The sequence below is a fragment of the Chiroxiphia lanceolata genome, chromosome 2, assembly GCF_009829145.1.
Source record: "Chiroxiphia lanceolata isolate bChiLan1 chromosome 2, bChiLan1.pri, whole genome shotgun sequence".
In the NCBI taxonomy this organism is placed as follows: domain Eukaryota; kingdom Metazoa; phylum Chordata; class Aves; order Passeriformes; family Pipridae; genus Chiroxiphia; species Chiroxiphia lanceolata.
The window spans coordinates 13,847,980-13,861,517 of NC_045638.1; the positions used below are offsets into that span (position 1 = coordinate 13,847,980).

Consider the following 13,538-nt stretch of genomic DNA (forward strand, 5'->3'; position numbering starts at 1 on the left):
TGTTTATAAATAAAATGTTAGGGCCATTCAGTTGTCTTGGTTAATGTATACTCTAACAATATTTTTGTTTGGTTTTTTTGTTTTTTGTTATGAAACAGGCTCAAAAATCAAGAAGTTGGTGTACCCTGTGAGTCTCATGGGTATTGCTACCTCCATGTATTACCCTCAGCAAGCGGTTGCTATTGCAAAGGTCAGTGATGATACCTTTATTTGGAGAAGTGTCTTTTATTTTGATTATTGGCTCCTTGCCAATAATTAATTTGCCTTCCTTTAAACTGGTAGTCCATTTTTGAAAGTCATTTCAGTGTTCCTGGCACTTAACAAAATTACAGTTATTTTGTCAAAGCACGTACAGTCTGGGCTGAAAGACAGTCAGACATCCTGTTCCTTTTAGTGACATTTTTTTTCCTGACATCTGCAGTAGTCTCCTCTGTTTGAGGAACATAATTTCCTTTCTAAATCTCTAACCTCAAATAATATTAGCATAAATATGTTTAGTGAATACAGTTTGTGTGTTTACTTAAAATGCTAGGGAGGCCTGAAATATCTTGAAAATAGACGAAAAGAAAGAAAAAAAATTCTATGGAGAAATGATAGGAACAACATTTTGAGATAAACGTTATTGATATTTTCTGGTTTTTGTTGATTAGGGTTTTAAGAAAGATAGCATGCACATTCTGGAAGGGGGTAAGAATGCTTCTGCATAATTATGGGCTGCCTTCTCTTTTTACAGATTTGTTGTTTTAGGCACATAAGAAGCATGTTAACTTAGAGTTGCTTAAGTGGGTTTCCTGTGAAAGAAAGAACTGAAGAGACCAAATAGTAGCCCCTACTAATGTCAGATTATGTACCTTGCTGTCCACACTTATTTGTACTGGCAGATTCCTCAGTTCTCAGCACATTCTGTTTCCAATCCAGCTTTTAACCACTCATAGTGCACCTATTTTAATGTGTCAGAAATTCTTTATATTTCAGCCTTCGGTAAATTTGCCATCCAGTTATTGGCCACTTGTGAATAACTCTGAGATGTCAGAATGATAATATCACATTGTCAAGAACATATGATGTTCTTTGAAAACTGAAAGGTCATTGACTTAGGAGGAGTCAAAACTGCTGTGTTTGTACTCTGCCAGCAGGGTGATACTCTGATCTTTGATGGAATCTTTTTTTAGTGCTCCCAGGATGCTCTAAATACATATAATTCTGCTGACTTATTCTCAGAGAGTGGAAATTATGCAAGTGGCAGGAAAAAAAATCAAAATTTAAGAAGCTTAGACATTTCTGTTGAGAAGTGTGTATTAAAATTGTAGTTGCCTTCTGAACAATGAAGTGGGAAGCGACTGAACGCTGTTCAAACTGATGTTATTGTTTTGAAAGAAGCTCAGTTCAGTCTTAACTATGGATTTGCTACTAACAGCTTCACAATACCATGTTTATTTTATGAGAACTTTGAAGTGTATGGTTGCTCTTTGATTAATTCACAGTTCTTAGTTTGACTGTAATGAAAAATCTGATAGGAGATTGGAATAGGTTTAGCTTTGTTGACTTGGTCAGGACACTAGACATATGAATTTGGAAACTTCTGTGGGGAGAGTGATATCCTAGATACTGTTTTGGTTCCTCTAATCTCTCTTGTGCTTTGCTTTTCTTAAAAAAGCAAAATTTTAAGCATATCAGATCTTACCATCCATAATTTTTATGCTTTAATCTGAAATTGGAAGCACTTTCCTCTCTTATTATTTTGAAATGTTTCATAGGCCTTTCAGAGAATTTCTGTAAGCCTAGAAAGGGATGTCTGCAGTACAGGGCTCACTTGCCAATTTAATAAAACAGTGTGGGAAATATTCTGGAACATAAGTTTTATTTTTTAATCTATTTTTTTATATTATGGGATTTTTTTATTTTTCTTCCACATTTAAGTACTTCACCACTGCTTTTTTATTTCAGTCATATAATTCATTTGGTCTTGTGTTGTTTTTTATGTGGTAGATTTTTTTCCTTCCCACTTTTATTTAAGATTTTCCATTGGAGAGTTGGAAATAAATGCAGCAAAATACATTTGCAGTTGAGGTACAACACTTGGTTCATCTGGAAGTAAACCTTTTTCTTCAATTAAAGTGATGACTTACTAAATGAAGTTATAGCAATGAATTCATCATTGGTAATAGGTAATTTACAGACACTAATCATCTAACTGGAGGCTGAAGAAATGCAAAGACTATTATTTTTTTTTTCCCCTAATAAAACACAATTTCTTAAGGGATTTATTTCCTCACTGCAAGTGTTACATTAATTTTTATAGCTTTGAACAAAAGGTCAGACTGTATATGTGGTAAGGAAACTGAATTTAAGACTAAAGTTTGTTTTTTTCTTTGAAACTTTAACTAGTGCTTTGAAAATGTATATAATATATTCAAAATATTTTGTATTTACTGTGGCTTATCTTTCATCTGGAAAAAATTTTCCATTATGTAGTTACTTAAATCACTCTATCATTAGAATTAAATTTTGTTCCTTGTTGTTAGAATCTTTTAAATTTCCTAAAATACTGTTTGTTATGCTTTCCTCCTTCTTGAAAGGAAAAAAAAAGCTTCCTAATATGCAAGTTTTGTTTCTTCAGCAACAAAGCACATTATTTCTATGTCCTTTGAACCTATACCTTGCCCAGTTCAGTCCACAAGGCATAAACAGCTGTACTGGCATAGCTGGGAGCATGACATGATTCCAGGAGCTGTGGGTTGGAAAGAAGGAGTTGGGGTTGTTTGATCCGTGTTTACTGCTGAACGCTTGCATGGCACTATGACTGCTTAGGTAACAGTGTCAATATACAAAAACCAGTGCATTCCCAGTTTAGTTTCTCAGCAGGCAATGTAGAGAGAGAATGCTAATTATAATTCTGTGTGTATGTAATTCTGTATAAGATACAGCACAGTCAATACCACGTGATTATGGTCCTATGTGGAATTAAAATATGGAAGCTCGTTTCCATGCACATTGGGCCTTGGAGACCACTGGTGCTACCCCAGTAGTGCCCAGTATGGGTGTTCGTGGCCCAAAGTGACTTTCAAACTTTCAGAGTCCCTGTTGAGAACCCCTGCATCTGACTTTTGAACTTGTTTGTTCAAAATTTGGCATACAAACTTATGGTGTTGCACTGGACAGTGATGGTATTTCAGCATGTTGTAATTTAACACAAACAAGCTGGAAATCATCTTCCAGAAATTAAGGATTCCAGGAGACTGAATGGAACAACTTGTCCTTCTTTGAAAGGAACTATTTGTATAGATGTTTGAAGACTTTGAACAATTGAATGAACTGTTTGTTTTGTTATTGTTCCTGTTACTTTTCCTGGTTGGAAGTGCCACTACCAAGAATAGTGGTGGCATCTGCAGTACTCACCTGCTTCCTCTTCAGCCACTCCATGGGAGGTGCACAACACAAGCCCAATGTGTGATTCGTCTTCATGAGAGGATACATTTGGTAGTTATAAAAATGTCTTGTCAGTGTTCCTGTTGACCTTGACACTTGCACTTACAGTCTGTCTAGAACTATATTTTTCTACCCATGTGAACTGTGAAGGTGTGTGTGGGTCCTGACTCTTGGCAGGTGTGCACAGTGTTTAAACATTGGTTGTTTGGGGACAGAGTAAACTGTCTGGGTTGCTGTTCCTTGTGATGTAGCTACTTCACTCCAGCAACACGAATGGCTGGAGTTTCTCATTTTGTGCAATTCATAAGTCACGTGGTCATATGACTCCTGTAATAACAATATTTTTAAGTTTGTACTGTTAGGCATTTAGTGTGTTTTAAGTATTTTAATGAACTACTTTTAAGCAGAAACAAAAAATGGCTTATACATAGTTCTTTTTTCTCATTTGATGTTGATAGCTGTGTCCTCAGTAACAATGTAGACAAAAAAAAAAAACCAAACCCTTTTTTTTTGTGGTTATTTTTCAGTCCTGGGAGATTTGCACAAGGGATCACACTATCTTTTCAGATGAGCCAACTGTTTTGTTGAATGCTTGAGAATGAAAAATCCTGATACTGAAAAAGAAAATAACTATCTGTACCTGTAATGTTTGAATTGAGCAATTTTAGGGATTTAGCTGGTTCAGTTGATGTGCTTTTTTCTGATGATCTTTATCACCTTGAAGTTTAGAGAAAAGCCAGTGCATCCTACAGACTTGTTTCAAACCAAAGTACAGCTATAATGGTGACAGGCTACATTGTGTTTAAAAGAGGCCAGATTTTGATTTTAGTTGTGACTTGGAAATGTAGTTGCTGATTTGGGTTTGGTTTTTTTTTTTTAATTTATTAAATATTTTTTTAAAATTTATTAAATAAGTTAGAACATGGTCTCTACCCAGAATCACATCCTGTACCACTGTGGCACATAACTGGTGTAATCACTCTTGTTCAGACAAATTGCCCCACAGTAGAACCCCTTGGCACAGGGTGTTTTAGATGCTAAAAAGTTGCACTTCCCTTTGTACCCCATGCAGAAAGTTCATAGGAGAGAAATTCCTTGGGCATTGTTGCACACACAGAAATCACCTCTGGCTCAGGAAATCTCTGAGCAGTGAAATGATGGAGATTGGAAGAAACTTAAAAATGTAATTCAAAAACTTTCTCAGAGACATCAAAAAACTGTTTTAGAAACATTTGCATGTGCCCTGTTCTCATAGTTTGGGTTTTCCAGCTTTACCTGCTGTAGGAGATAGGGCAATACCTTCTTATTTATTGAGCTCGTAAGTTCTTTTTAGTTTAATAGCTGTTTATGTTGGGCAAAATGTCCATTTTGCTGTTCTTTATTTGTAAGAAAACTGATAGTGATATGAAAGGGAGTATAGACCTGAGCCTTGCAATAAAAATGTTCCATATCACATAAGGGGTGAGGGATACTTTTTATTAGACTTAGGGATTTTTCCTGTTATCAAGTACCTGACGGTGTAATATAGCACACACAGTCTTTCCTAGCTGTGTTCTGTTTTGAGAGTTGACAGCTGGTTATTTATTACAGCCATCTATCAGCAAGTTCTGAACAGCAAATAAAAGGAAATAAAGGGGTACTCCTGCTGTTTGGCCAAAGCAATAAGAACATAAAATTGCAAAATAGTGACAAACTAAGTAGGGGGGGGGGGGTTTGATCTTTAAAATGAGCATGGTCAAATTAAGAAATGATTTGCATAAGTTAATTCTGTTGAATGTCAAATACCATGAAAACCAGAATTGTTTCCATGCAGCATCATTCCACTCCTCTTTGTACAGATATATTTTCAGGTAGTCTTCAAATAGTTTTTTAGCAAGTTGGTTTTTCTTATTCCTCATGTGTCATCTTTTTTCAAGATGTTTATTAATGCTGTACACCCTGAGCTTGAACAGAAAGAGTTAAATATCTTGTGTTTTTCAACTTCTTCCACTTAAACAAGAAGCAAAGTAATGTTTTTCAGATTGTTAAGTTCATGCTTTCTAAAATCTTCTGTTTCAAAGGTTGCTGGCACACAGCTGTATGATTGGAGTCTTCAGGGATATATTGCTGTAGAATCTCTTTGGAAGGATAATCCTAAGAAAAAGAAATCTGGGGAAAAAAGTGATAAGGTAAGAAGTGTGAGGAACTTGATTTCTGAATTTACCACTACCTTTTCAGACAAAAATTTTACAAATAATAGTGGGGGTTTTTCCACTGTGACTTGGCTTTTATTTCTGGATAAAAATATTTCATTCTATCTTTCTAAGCTGTGGAAAAATATTAAGCTTATTTCAAGTAAAACTTTCAGAAATGCTGTTGGTAAGTTTTCTTTAGTCTAATCTGATACAGGTAAGCAAACAGACTTCTAGGAAATATATGTACATAGCTTAGTGAAGCAGTGTGTGAGAGACTGGAGAATGTGCAAGGTGGTTAAATGTGTGCCAGGGAAAGCCTATAAGGTTTTTAGGGATTTTTTTTTTAACTGCTGCTTAAAGAAATGAAAGTTGAAACATAAAGCTTCTGTGGTTTTAAATTCACTTCTAAACTCACTGCGACTTTAATTCCTGACTTCTAGGCAACTATGCTTGTTCTGAAGGTACAAATTGCTGCCCAAGCTGCAGGCTGCTTCTCATCTCTTGTTGTAGTTGTTTAATGTAGCCTGGCAAAACCAACAGGTGATTTGAAAACAACTTTGAACCAGAAGAAAGTCTTGGTCTCCTGCTCTGGACCCCCTGCTTGAGCCATAGCTCACAGCTGGAAACAGTTCAGGGTAACAGTGAGGTACAGCTTCTGTGTTGCTGTAAACCAGAAGTCTTATCTGACCAGAACATGGTATTTTTAGCCTTGAGGCCCAAGATGTAAGGGAAATGTCCACTGGGAGAGAGATGTTTTGGAGAGACAGTTGCACTCGAATAGACTGCAGATGTGGGACCAGTTCTCTAGGTAGGTCTAGGTGTAGGATTAGTTCCAAACAAGTTGGGTTGGAGAAATGCTCACGTGTCTTGGCAGTTGCTGAGTCTTCTGAAAGTGGAGACTTTCATCAGTGGATGCTCATCTTGTATTGGCCCAAGGCACTTCAGTAAATGCACTTTGAAAACAGAAAGGTCAGTTAATCGTACTGCACCTTTCCTAAAACCTAGGCTGTCAGAAAGAATCTCAAGAAAAAGGGCAGTGGTAAAATATTTCAGCATGGCAAACTGACAGCATTAGTAAAAAATAGCTGAGCTTTTCATTTTATTGTGTCTCAGCCTTTCAAAAGGAAACATGTGGTTGTTACTGGAAGGCAAAAACTTTTGACGCTTTCATCTTATTATAAGGCTTATTCAAGCACTTGCTACCTCAGCAGAAAAAGAAACGACATGCAAAATTGCAGAGACCACTAAGTAAACACACTTCTTTCTCTTCCTCCTTGCAGAATCTTTAAATCACACCCCTTAGTTGCTATAACATGTTACGTGCACAAAGGAGCAAAATGCCATTGCTTGGTGTCCTCCTAAAATTCATCTCATTGTTCAGATATTGTTAGTGTTAACTGTTGCCATTTAACTTGATGGATTAGACAAGATGCAGAAATCCTGTGACTCTAATGAAGAAACAGTAACAACTTGATGAAATTGCCAGTGTTTCAGATGTTCACTTACCCACTGAGCCATACAACCGTACTGCGCTTTGTCCTCTGAGGTTGTTGAAGGGAGGGTATTGTCTCCCTGGTGTGTAGAGAAGCTGAGCAGCAGTTGTAAAAAGTCATGTTTTTGACTAGAATGAGAGCTGAGATGTGTTTCTGATGGAAGAAGTCTGCTCTGAAGCTTCCTTTGGTCTGCATTGGTGAAGCCATATAAAATACGTAGTTGAGAATTTGGGTGGGTAGGGGTAGGTTTGTTTTGTTTAAGTTGTTTTGTTGTTTGTTTTTGAAGATAGCATTGTGATGTTCTGTAAGGATACGATCAGTCACAGTTAATAAAAATCTATACTATTTTTGTACATGTAAGCACTGGTATGTCCCTAATGTGAGCTGTGAGATGTGAAGTCTACCCTAGAAAAACCTTTTCAGTCTGTCTCTAGTGCTGTGTGGTTATATCAGTGCAAAATAAGTAATTTTTGTTCATGTAGATGATAAGATCCACCAAATCAATATCAACTTTTCCAGCAAAAGAATTTCTGTTGAAGTTCCATTTTTATTGGAGTTTTTACTGGTACAGAAATGTCATGGAAGAAAATACTTTTAACTGTCGTGTACTTAAGTAGTAAAAGCATTCTAGGATAAATTCTGGGACTTCTGTTGTAATTTGACAGCCCTGTGGAAGACTGGTTGCTTTTGTATACATATTTCTTATTGTCACACTAGATTCAACTATGACAATTCCTTAACTAATGAAGACAAACCTAAATGTTATTCTTGAGTTGTTATTGCAGCAGATGTAACCCATTTCATGAAACTATGCCAGAGCAAAAGATGTTATTTTTTGTTTTTGTGACATTTACTCTAGCATTTTCCTGTTGCTCCACGAAGGATTCTTGCAAATAGTCAAGCAATGGGTGGCTCTTCTTGGCTTCTATTAATTTGTTACATTGCTCATAATTTGTTTGATAAGTCATAGGTACCACAGCTGTGCATAACTTCATGTTTGTGCAGCAATATGTCATTAAAAGAAATGTGGTATGTTAATTTTCTGAAGGTTTTATGAAACAAAAACCTGTGCCAAATTGAGGTCATATCAACTGAATTCTAAGTTCTGCCAAGAAAGATGAATTCCAGGACCTCCTGTGGCTACATTTCAAAATACTGTGGCTGCAGCCTCTCCATACAGCAAGTCAGTCTGATAAGTTTTTTAATACACTGTCTTGTTGAAGGATGGAGCTCTTCAGGATGTCAGGGTGAAAGCCCTCTGCTAAAACAACACAAGTGCCATAAGTAAAAGTCAGTGTTCATACTTTTATTTCCAGAAGGATGAAACGTTTTCCCAATAAGGGACAGTGAGAGTAGTTTTTCAACATCTGTATTCTTTATCTTGATATAAAGTGGGCAGCTTTTCTACTTCTTCCCCAAGGTAGACGAGATGGCAGGAGAAATGTAACCATTAGATGGGAGGCCCAGGTGTATTTTAAGGGGGCTATCTTCTGAAAATCTTTTGCTTCCTGGAGTGATCTTTACTCACCAGAAGCAATTTGACATAAAACAGTGGAACTGGTATTAGCATTTATATTACCACTTTGGGGGAAGTGATAGTAAAATGGAAGATATGTCCCTGAAACTTTGTTCATCTTAAGCTTAGTGTGCAAAATTTATAGAAAATCGTACTAATTTATGCCTTTATGCAGTTTTTTAGAATGAAGTGTTTGAAACCATTTTGAGTAGCCTTAGGCATCAGACTTTCATTACTGGGGTTTTGAAGTTATGAAGGCTAATACCCTGCATGCCTTTAGCTAATCTTTGTGAGTAACTGGTCTCTCTGTTCTACCCAATAATATCACAATTCATGTAAGATCATCTTTTTCTACATTTCTTTTCTTCTGCACTTTTTCCCTTCCAGTGTGTACAGAACAACCTGAACTGTTAAGCCATGAATTGCAGCTTTTTTTCCCCCTTTTTTTCTCTCCCCAGCAGTCTGTATTCAATACTGGCTGAGTTTATCAGCTTTAATAGCTTAGGTCAGAGGGATGGATGAACCATAGTAGCTTGAGGATTTCGTGCAACAGCATAAATTTTTAGGACTGTGGTTTTCTATACAAATATATTCTAATTTATTTACAGAAAACTGCGTAGAGATAAATATTTCAGAGCCACAGTTCAATACATCCCACCTGTGAGTTTCTAACAATTGGGCCTTGCTTGTCAGTCAGTTAATTTTGATGTTTATTTTAATGAAATGCAGCCTTTTTGCCCTTCCTCTTCTGCCTCTGTTTCAATACTTCCATAATTTGTGCTGTTGTATTGTCCTGTAAGGTTTTGAGCTCTCATACTGTAATGACTTTGTCTTAAGTGACAAGGGCACATGTTGTGGCATCAAGTCACTTAAACCCAGGTTTTGTTCCAGTCAGTGAGAAAATATGTACTGAAGCACATACAAACCCAGTTTTCTTTGGTTAGTTCTCACTTTGTCTTGTCTGTATACCAGTCAAAGACTTTTGCTGTATTTTTAACAGTTCTGGATTCTCTTTATTCCCACAACACTGAATTGGGCACCCCTTGTTTTTACTGAAATGGCCAAATTGTTCAAAACCAGAGCACCACTAGAGCTCTAAAAACACTCTTCTTTTCATCCCTTGTTCCTTTCTTCTTGCATGTGCTCTTTTCCACTTTGGCCCAGCTAGTAGTAAGATCTCACAGAAAACTAATTTCCCTTTCAGCTTTGGAGATTGAGAGAAATTCTTAGGGCTTATTATTTGGTTTTCATTCCTGTCTGGTCTGTTGATGGACACCACCAGTGATTTAGCAACACTAATATATAATATATATAATTTTTAACCTAGATATGTTTTTATTACATGTGTAAAAGATATAAATATTAAAAATTTATCTCTGGGTATTTTTTTAAGTGCTAACTGGTTACAGAGTGCTTCCAGGTGTAAAGAGGGCTCAGCTTTGGGTGCTGGTTTCCTGCACTTACTCAGAACAAACATCAAGGAAGTTGTGGACCTGAACCTTCCTCACCTGAAAGCTCTGAGGAAAGCTGTGGTGTCAGTGCTATGGTGTGACCATAGCAAACCTTAAATTGAGTTTCAAGAGAGTTTTTAAGTTACTTGTGTTTCGACCATCTTTTCAAACACAGCATAAGAAGCTGAGAGAGCTTCTTTCTACAGAAAATGCTTGTAAGGGCTTGTCTTCAGAACAGACAAGCTTCTGAACAGACAAGCAAAAGTTTGGTCACCTGAACTAAAAGATAAACATCTACTTTGGGCAGAAAATGCTGTTTCCTGTTAGATGTCGTCCTTTTATTGTTTGGTAGTAAGAACAACAAGAGTATAAAACTTGTAAAAAATATTACTTCTTTTGGAATTGATCCTTAGTATGGGCAGAGGGGAATTTAGATGCATTAGAGGTGGGAAAGACAGAATCTACTCTACAAAAAATTGGGTTTTTTAGGGGCAGCATTTTTGCAAGTGCCTCATATTTCTGTGAGAGTTAAGTTCAAGCTTAACTTAAAGAAAAGAAGAATGAGTTATTGATTGACTGGGGGAGGATGAATAGTGATGTTCTCTTTATTCTAAGCAATACATTGCAAACAAAGGAGGACAGAAGAAAAAAATAAATCATTAATCTTTGAGCCCAGGTGAGCCTATGTTTTTCTTTTGCAGCTGCTTTTTTTTTTCTGTGGCCAGACTCTCCCTTTCAAGAGTTCTCATAAGCCTGAGAGATGTATACCTACCTTTGAAGTTATAATTTCTAAGAATAGGTGCCAGTGTAAAAAGGCCTGGCCACCTGCAAAACTTCTTCAGAGGTAGCAACAGAAACTAACTTCTGCACCTGGCTTGGCTGTGAGGGAAAAAGGCACCACACGTTTGGGGGTTTTGACATTAAGCTGGTTTGCTTTGGGGTGTTTTTCTTTGCATGGAAGGAAAATTTTCAGATAAATCATTGTGGGTTTTTTTAAAATTGTTTAAAATTAAGGTCTCAATGTATCTCTGTTAGATACTGTGAGCTAAGTCAGGGTGTCTTTTAATCACTCATGTACTGAAACCATACAAAAAGCATTGTGTAATGTGAAAATGGTAGTTGTATCATTTTCAGTTTCAAATAATGATTTTTTTTTAATCCCATGGAATCCCAATGTATTGAATATTATAATGAATGTGTTATGGAGATTTCTTGTCAGTCACTTTTCGATTAAAACCATCAGAAGCATAAGAAGGGAAAATATTTCTCCTTTTACTGTAGGATAGAGCTCTGATGTGTGAACTCCTCTGGCCACTCAGATTTGTTATGGAGTGGTTGTGTTGAGCCAGAAAGTAGAAAGACTGTCTTGAATATGTGCCTGCTTCTAATTATGAGAGGGAATCATGGCACAGAGGAGGTCTGTCTTCTAGGTCATGGATCTAAACACATTTTTTACTTCTGATTTGGTTTTGAGTGTGACTAGAGGACTTTGGCACTTTTTTGTAAAATTATGTGTGTGTATTTCCTGTGCCAGCTCAAAGGATGTCCTTTTCTGGCTAACCCATATTACTGCTTGAGCAGTCTCACTCAGGCTCATTTTGACATAGTGGGCATATGCAGTGGATGGAGTTAAAAATACTTCTTAGTTGCTAATTCAGCAAATGAATTTTTGTGAGGAATGACAGTTTAGCAGTGGATTGGCTGAATTAAATAACTCAGGCTTAATAGATCTAGTGAAGACAAGCCCTGTATTGAGATCTGTTGAGCTCACAGAAACAAAGGAACTTAGCAAGCCCCTTGTTTTCTTGTGTATGTGGGTGTGTTGCTTTGGATTTTTTTCCTCTTTCAGAACACTAAAAAAAAAAAAAAAAAAAAAAAATCTTACCTAGATGATAATTGCTTTTTACAAGTTAAAACAGGCAACCGGAAAAATACAGACCTCTGTGTGAACAACTTGTTTTTAGTTCATTTGTTCAGGATTGAGTAAACCCTAGGGTGAGGCATCGTTAGTCAGATTATTCATTATAAATTGTAATAAAACGTCATAACTTAAAAGTTCCCATACAGGAAAATTACAGAATAGACCATTATTTTGAAATGGGTGTGGTTTGTGGTTGTGATTTCCTGTACTGTGAAATATCCAGAGTAGCAATCAAAACAAAATGGGTTTTTGAAAGAATCACCTTTCAAAGGTCTTGCTAGGCATTTTTTGAATAAGAAAGTTAAGAATTATCTTCCTAATTGAATCTTGATATATTGAGTCCATATCTCCAGCACAGAATATGCAGCGTCACATAGACTTGGTGCCTTTTTGTGTTTAGTTTATAATGTATAAATTTGCCCCATCCTGTGAAATGTTTTCCAGTCTATTCTGGCTTCTTTTGTTACATTTTCCATCACATTTAGAATTACAGGATAACTGAATGGTTTGGGTTGGAAGGGACCTTAAAGATCATCTCGTTCCAACCCCACTGCCACGGGCAGGGACACCTTCCACTAAGCCAGGTTGCTCAGAGCCCCATCCAGCCTGACCTTGAACACTTTCAGGGATGGGACATCCACAACTTCCCTGGGCAACCTGTTCCAGAGCCTCACCACCCTCACAGTAAAGAATTTCTTCCTTATATCTAATCTAAACCTGCCCTCTTTCAGTTTAAAGCCATTTCCCCTGGTTCTATCACTGTCCAGGTCCCTTTCCTCCAACACATTGACTATACCACACAGCGTGGTGGTGTCAGCAGACTTCCTGGGGGTGGATTCAATCCCACTGCCCATGTTGCTGACAGAAATGTAAGACAGAGCCAGTCCCAACACTGACCCCTGAGGATGCCACTCGTCACTGGTCTCTGCTCAGACATCAAATTGTTGACGGCAACTCTTTGAGTGTGACCATCCAGCCAATTCCTTATCCACGGAGTGGATAATCTGTCATATCCATGTCTCTCCAGTTTAGAAACAAGGATATTGTGCGAGACAGTGTCAAATGCTTTGCACAAGGTAGATGGCATCAGTCACTCTTCCCTCATCCACCACCGCTGTAACTTTGTCATAGAAGGCCACCAACTTTATCAGGCACACTTTGCCATTAGTGAAGCCATGTTGGCTGTCACCAATTGTCTCCTTATTTAAGTCATATTGGTAAAAATGTCTTTCTAGAATAAAAAGAAAATGCCATTTAATTTTCATGTGTAGAATTAAAGAGCAATTGAGGCTGGGTGCCATCTTCTGATCATTTCACCCAACCACCCCCCATTCAGAGCAGAGATAGCTTCAAAGTTAGATTTGGTGGCTCAGGCCTTGTGCTGAATATTTCCAAGGGTGGAGGTTTAGAAAGTTCTCTGGAAAACCTGGTCCAGTGATCAGTGGTGTGATACATTTATAATTTTTTGCCCTTTAGATCTAAGAAAAATTTGCCATGCTCCTCTGTCCTTTTCTCCGTGTCCTTTTGGTGTGAACCTCTGAGAAGAACCTAGCT

General features: G+C 37.2%; 1 protein-coding gene across 2 annotated transcripts in view; it reads left to right on the top strand.

Moving 5' to 3' along the window:
• The window catches only part of APOO (apolipoprotein O), a 30,722-nt gene that overhangs the window by 13,072 nt on the left and 4,112 nt on the right, over positions 1–13,538 (top strand). For both annotated transcript variants that reach the window (XM_032679495.1, XM_032679496.1), the window contains exons 6-7: positions 99–190; positions 5,490–5,597. In XM_032679495.1, coding sequence (XP_032535386.1) covers positions 99–190; positions 5,490–5,597 — 200 coding nt within the window. The remainder of the gene's footprint in view (positions 1–98; positions 191–5,489; positions 5,598–13,538) is intronic.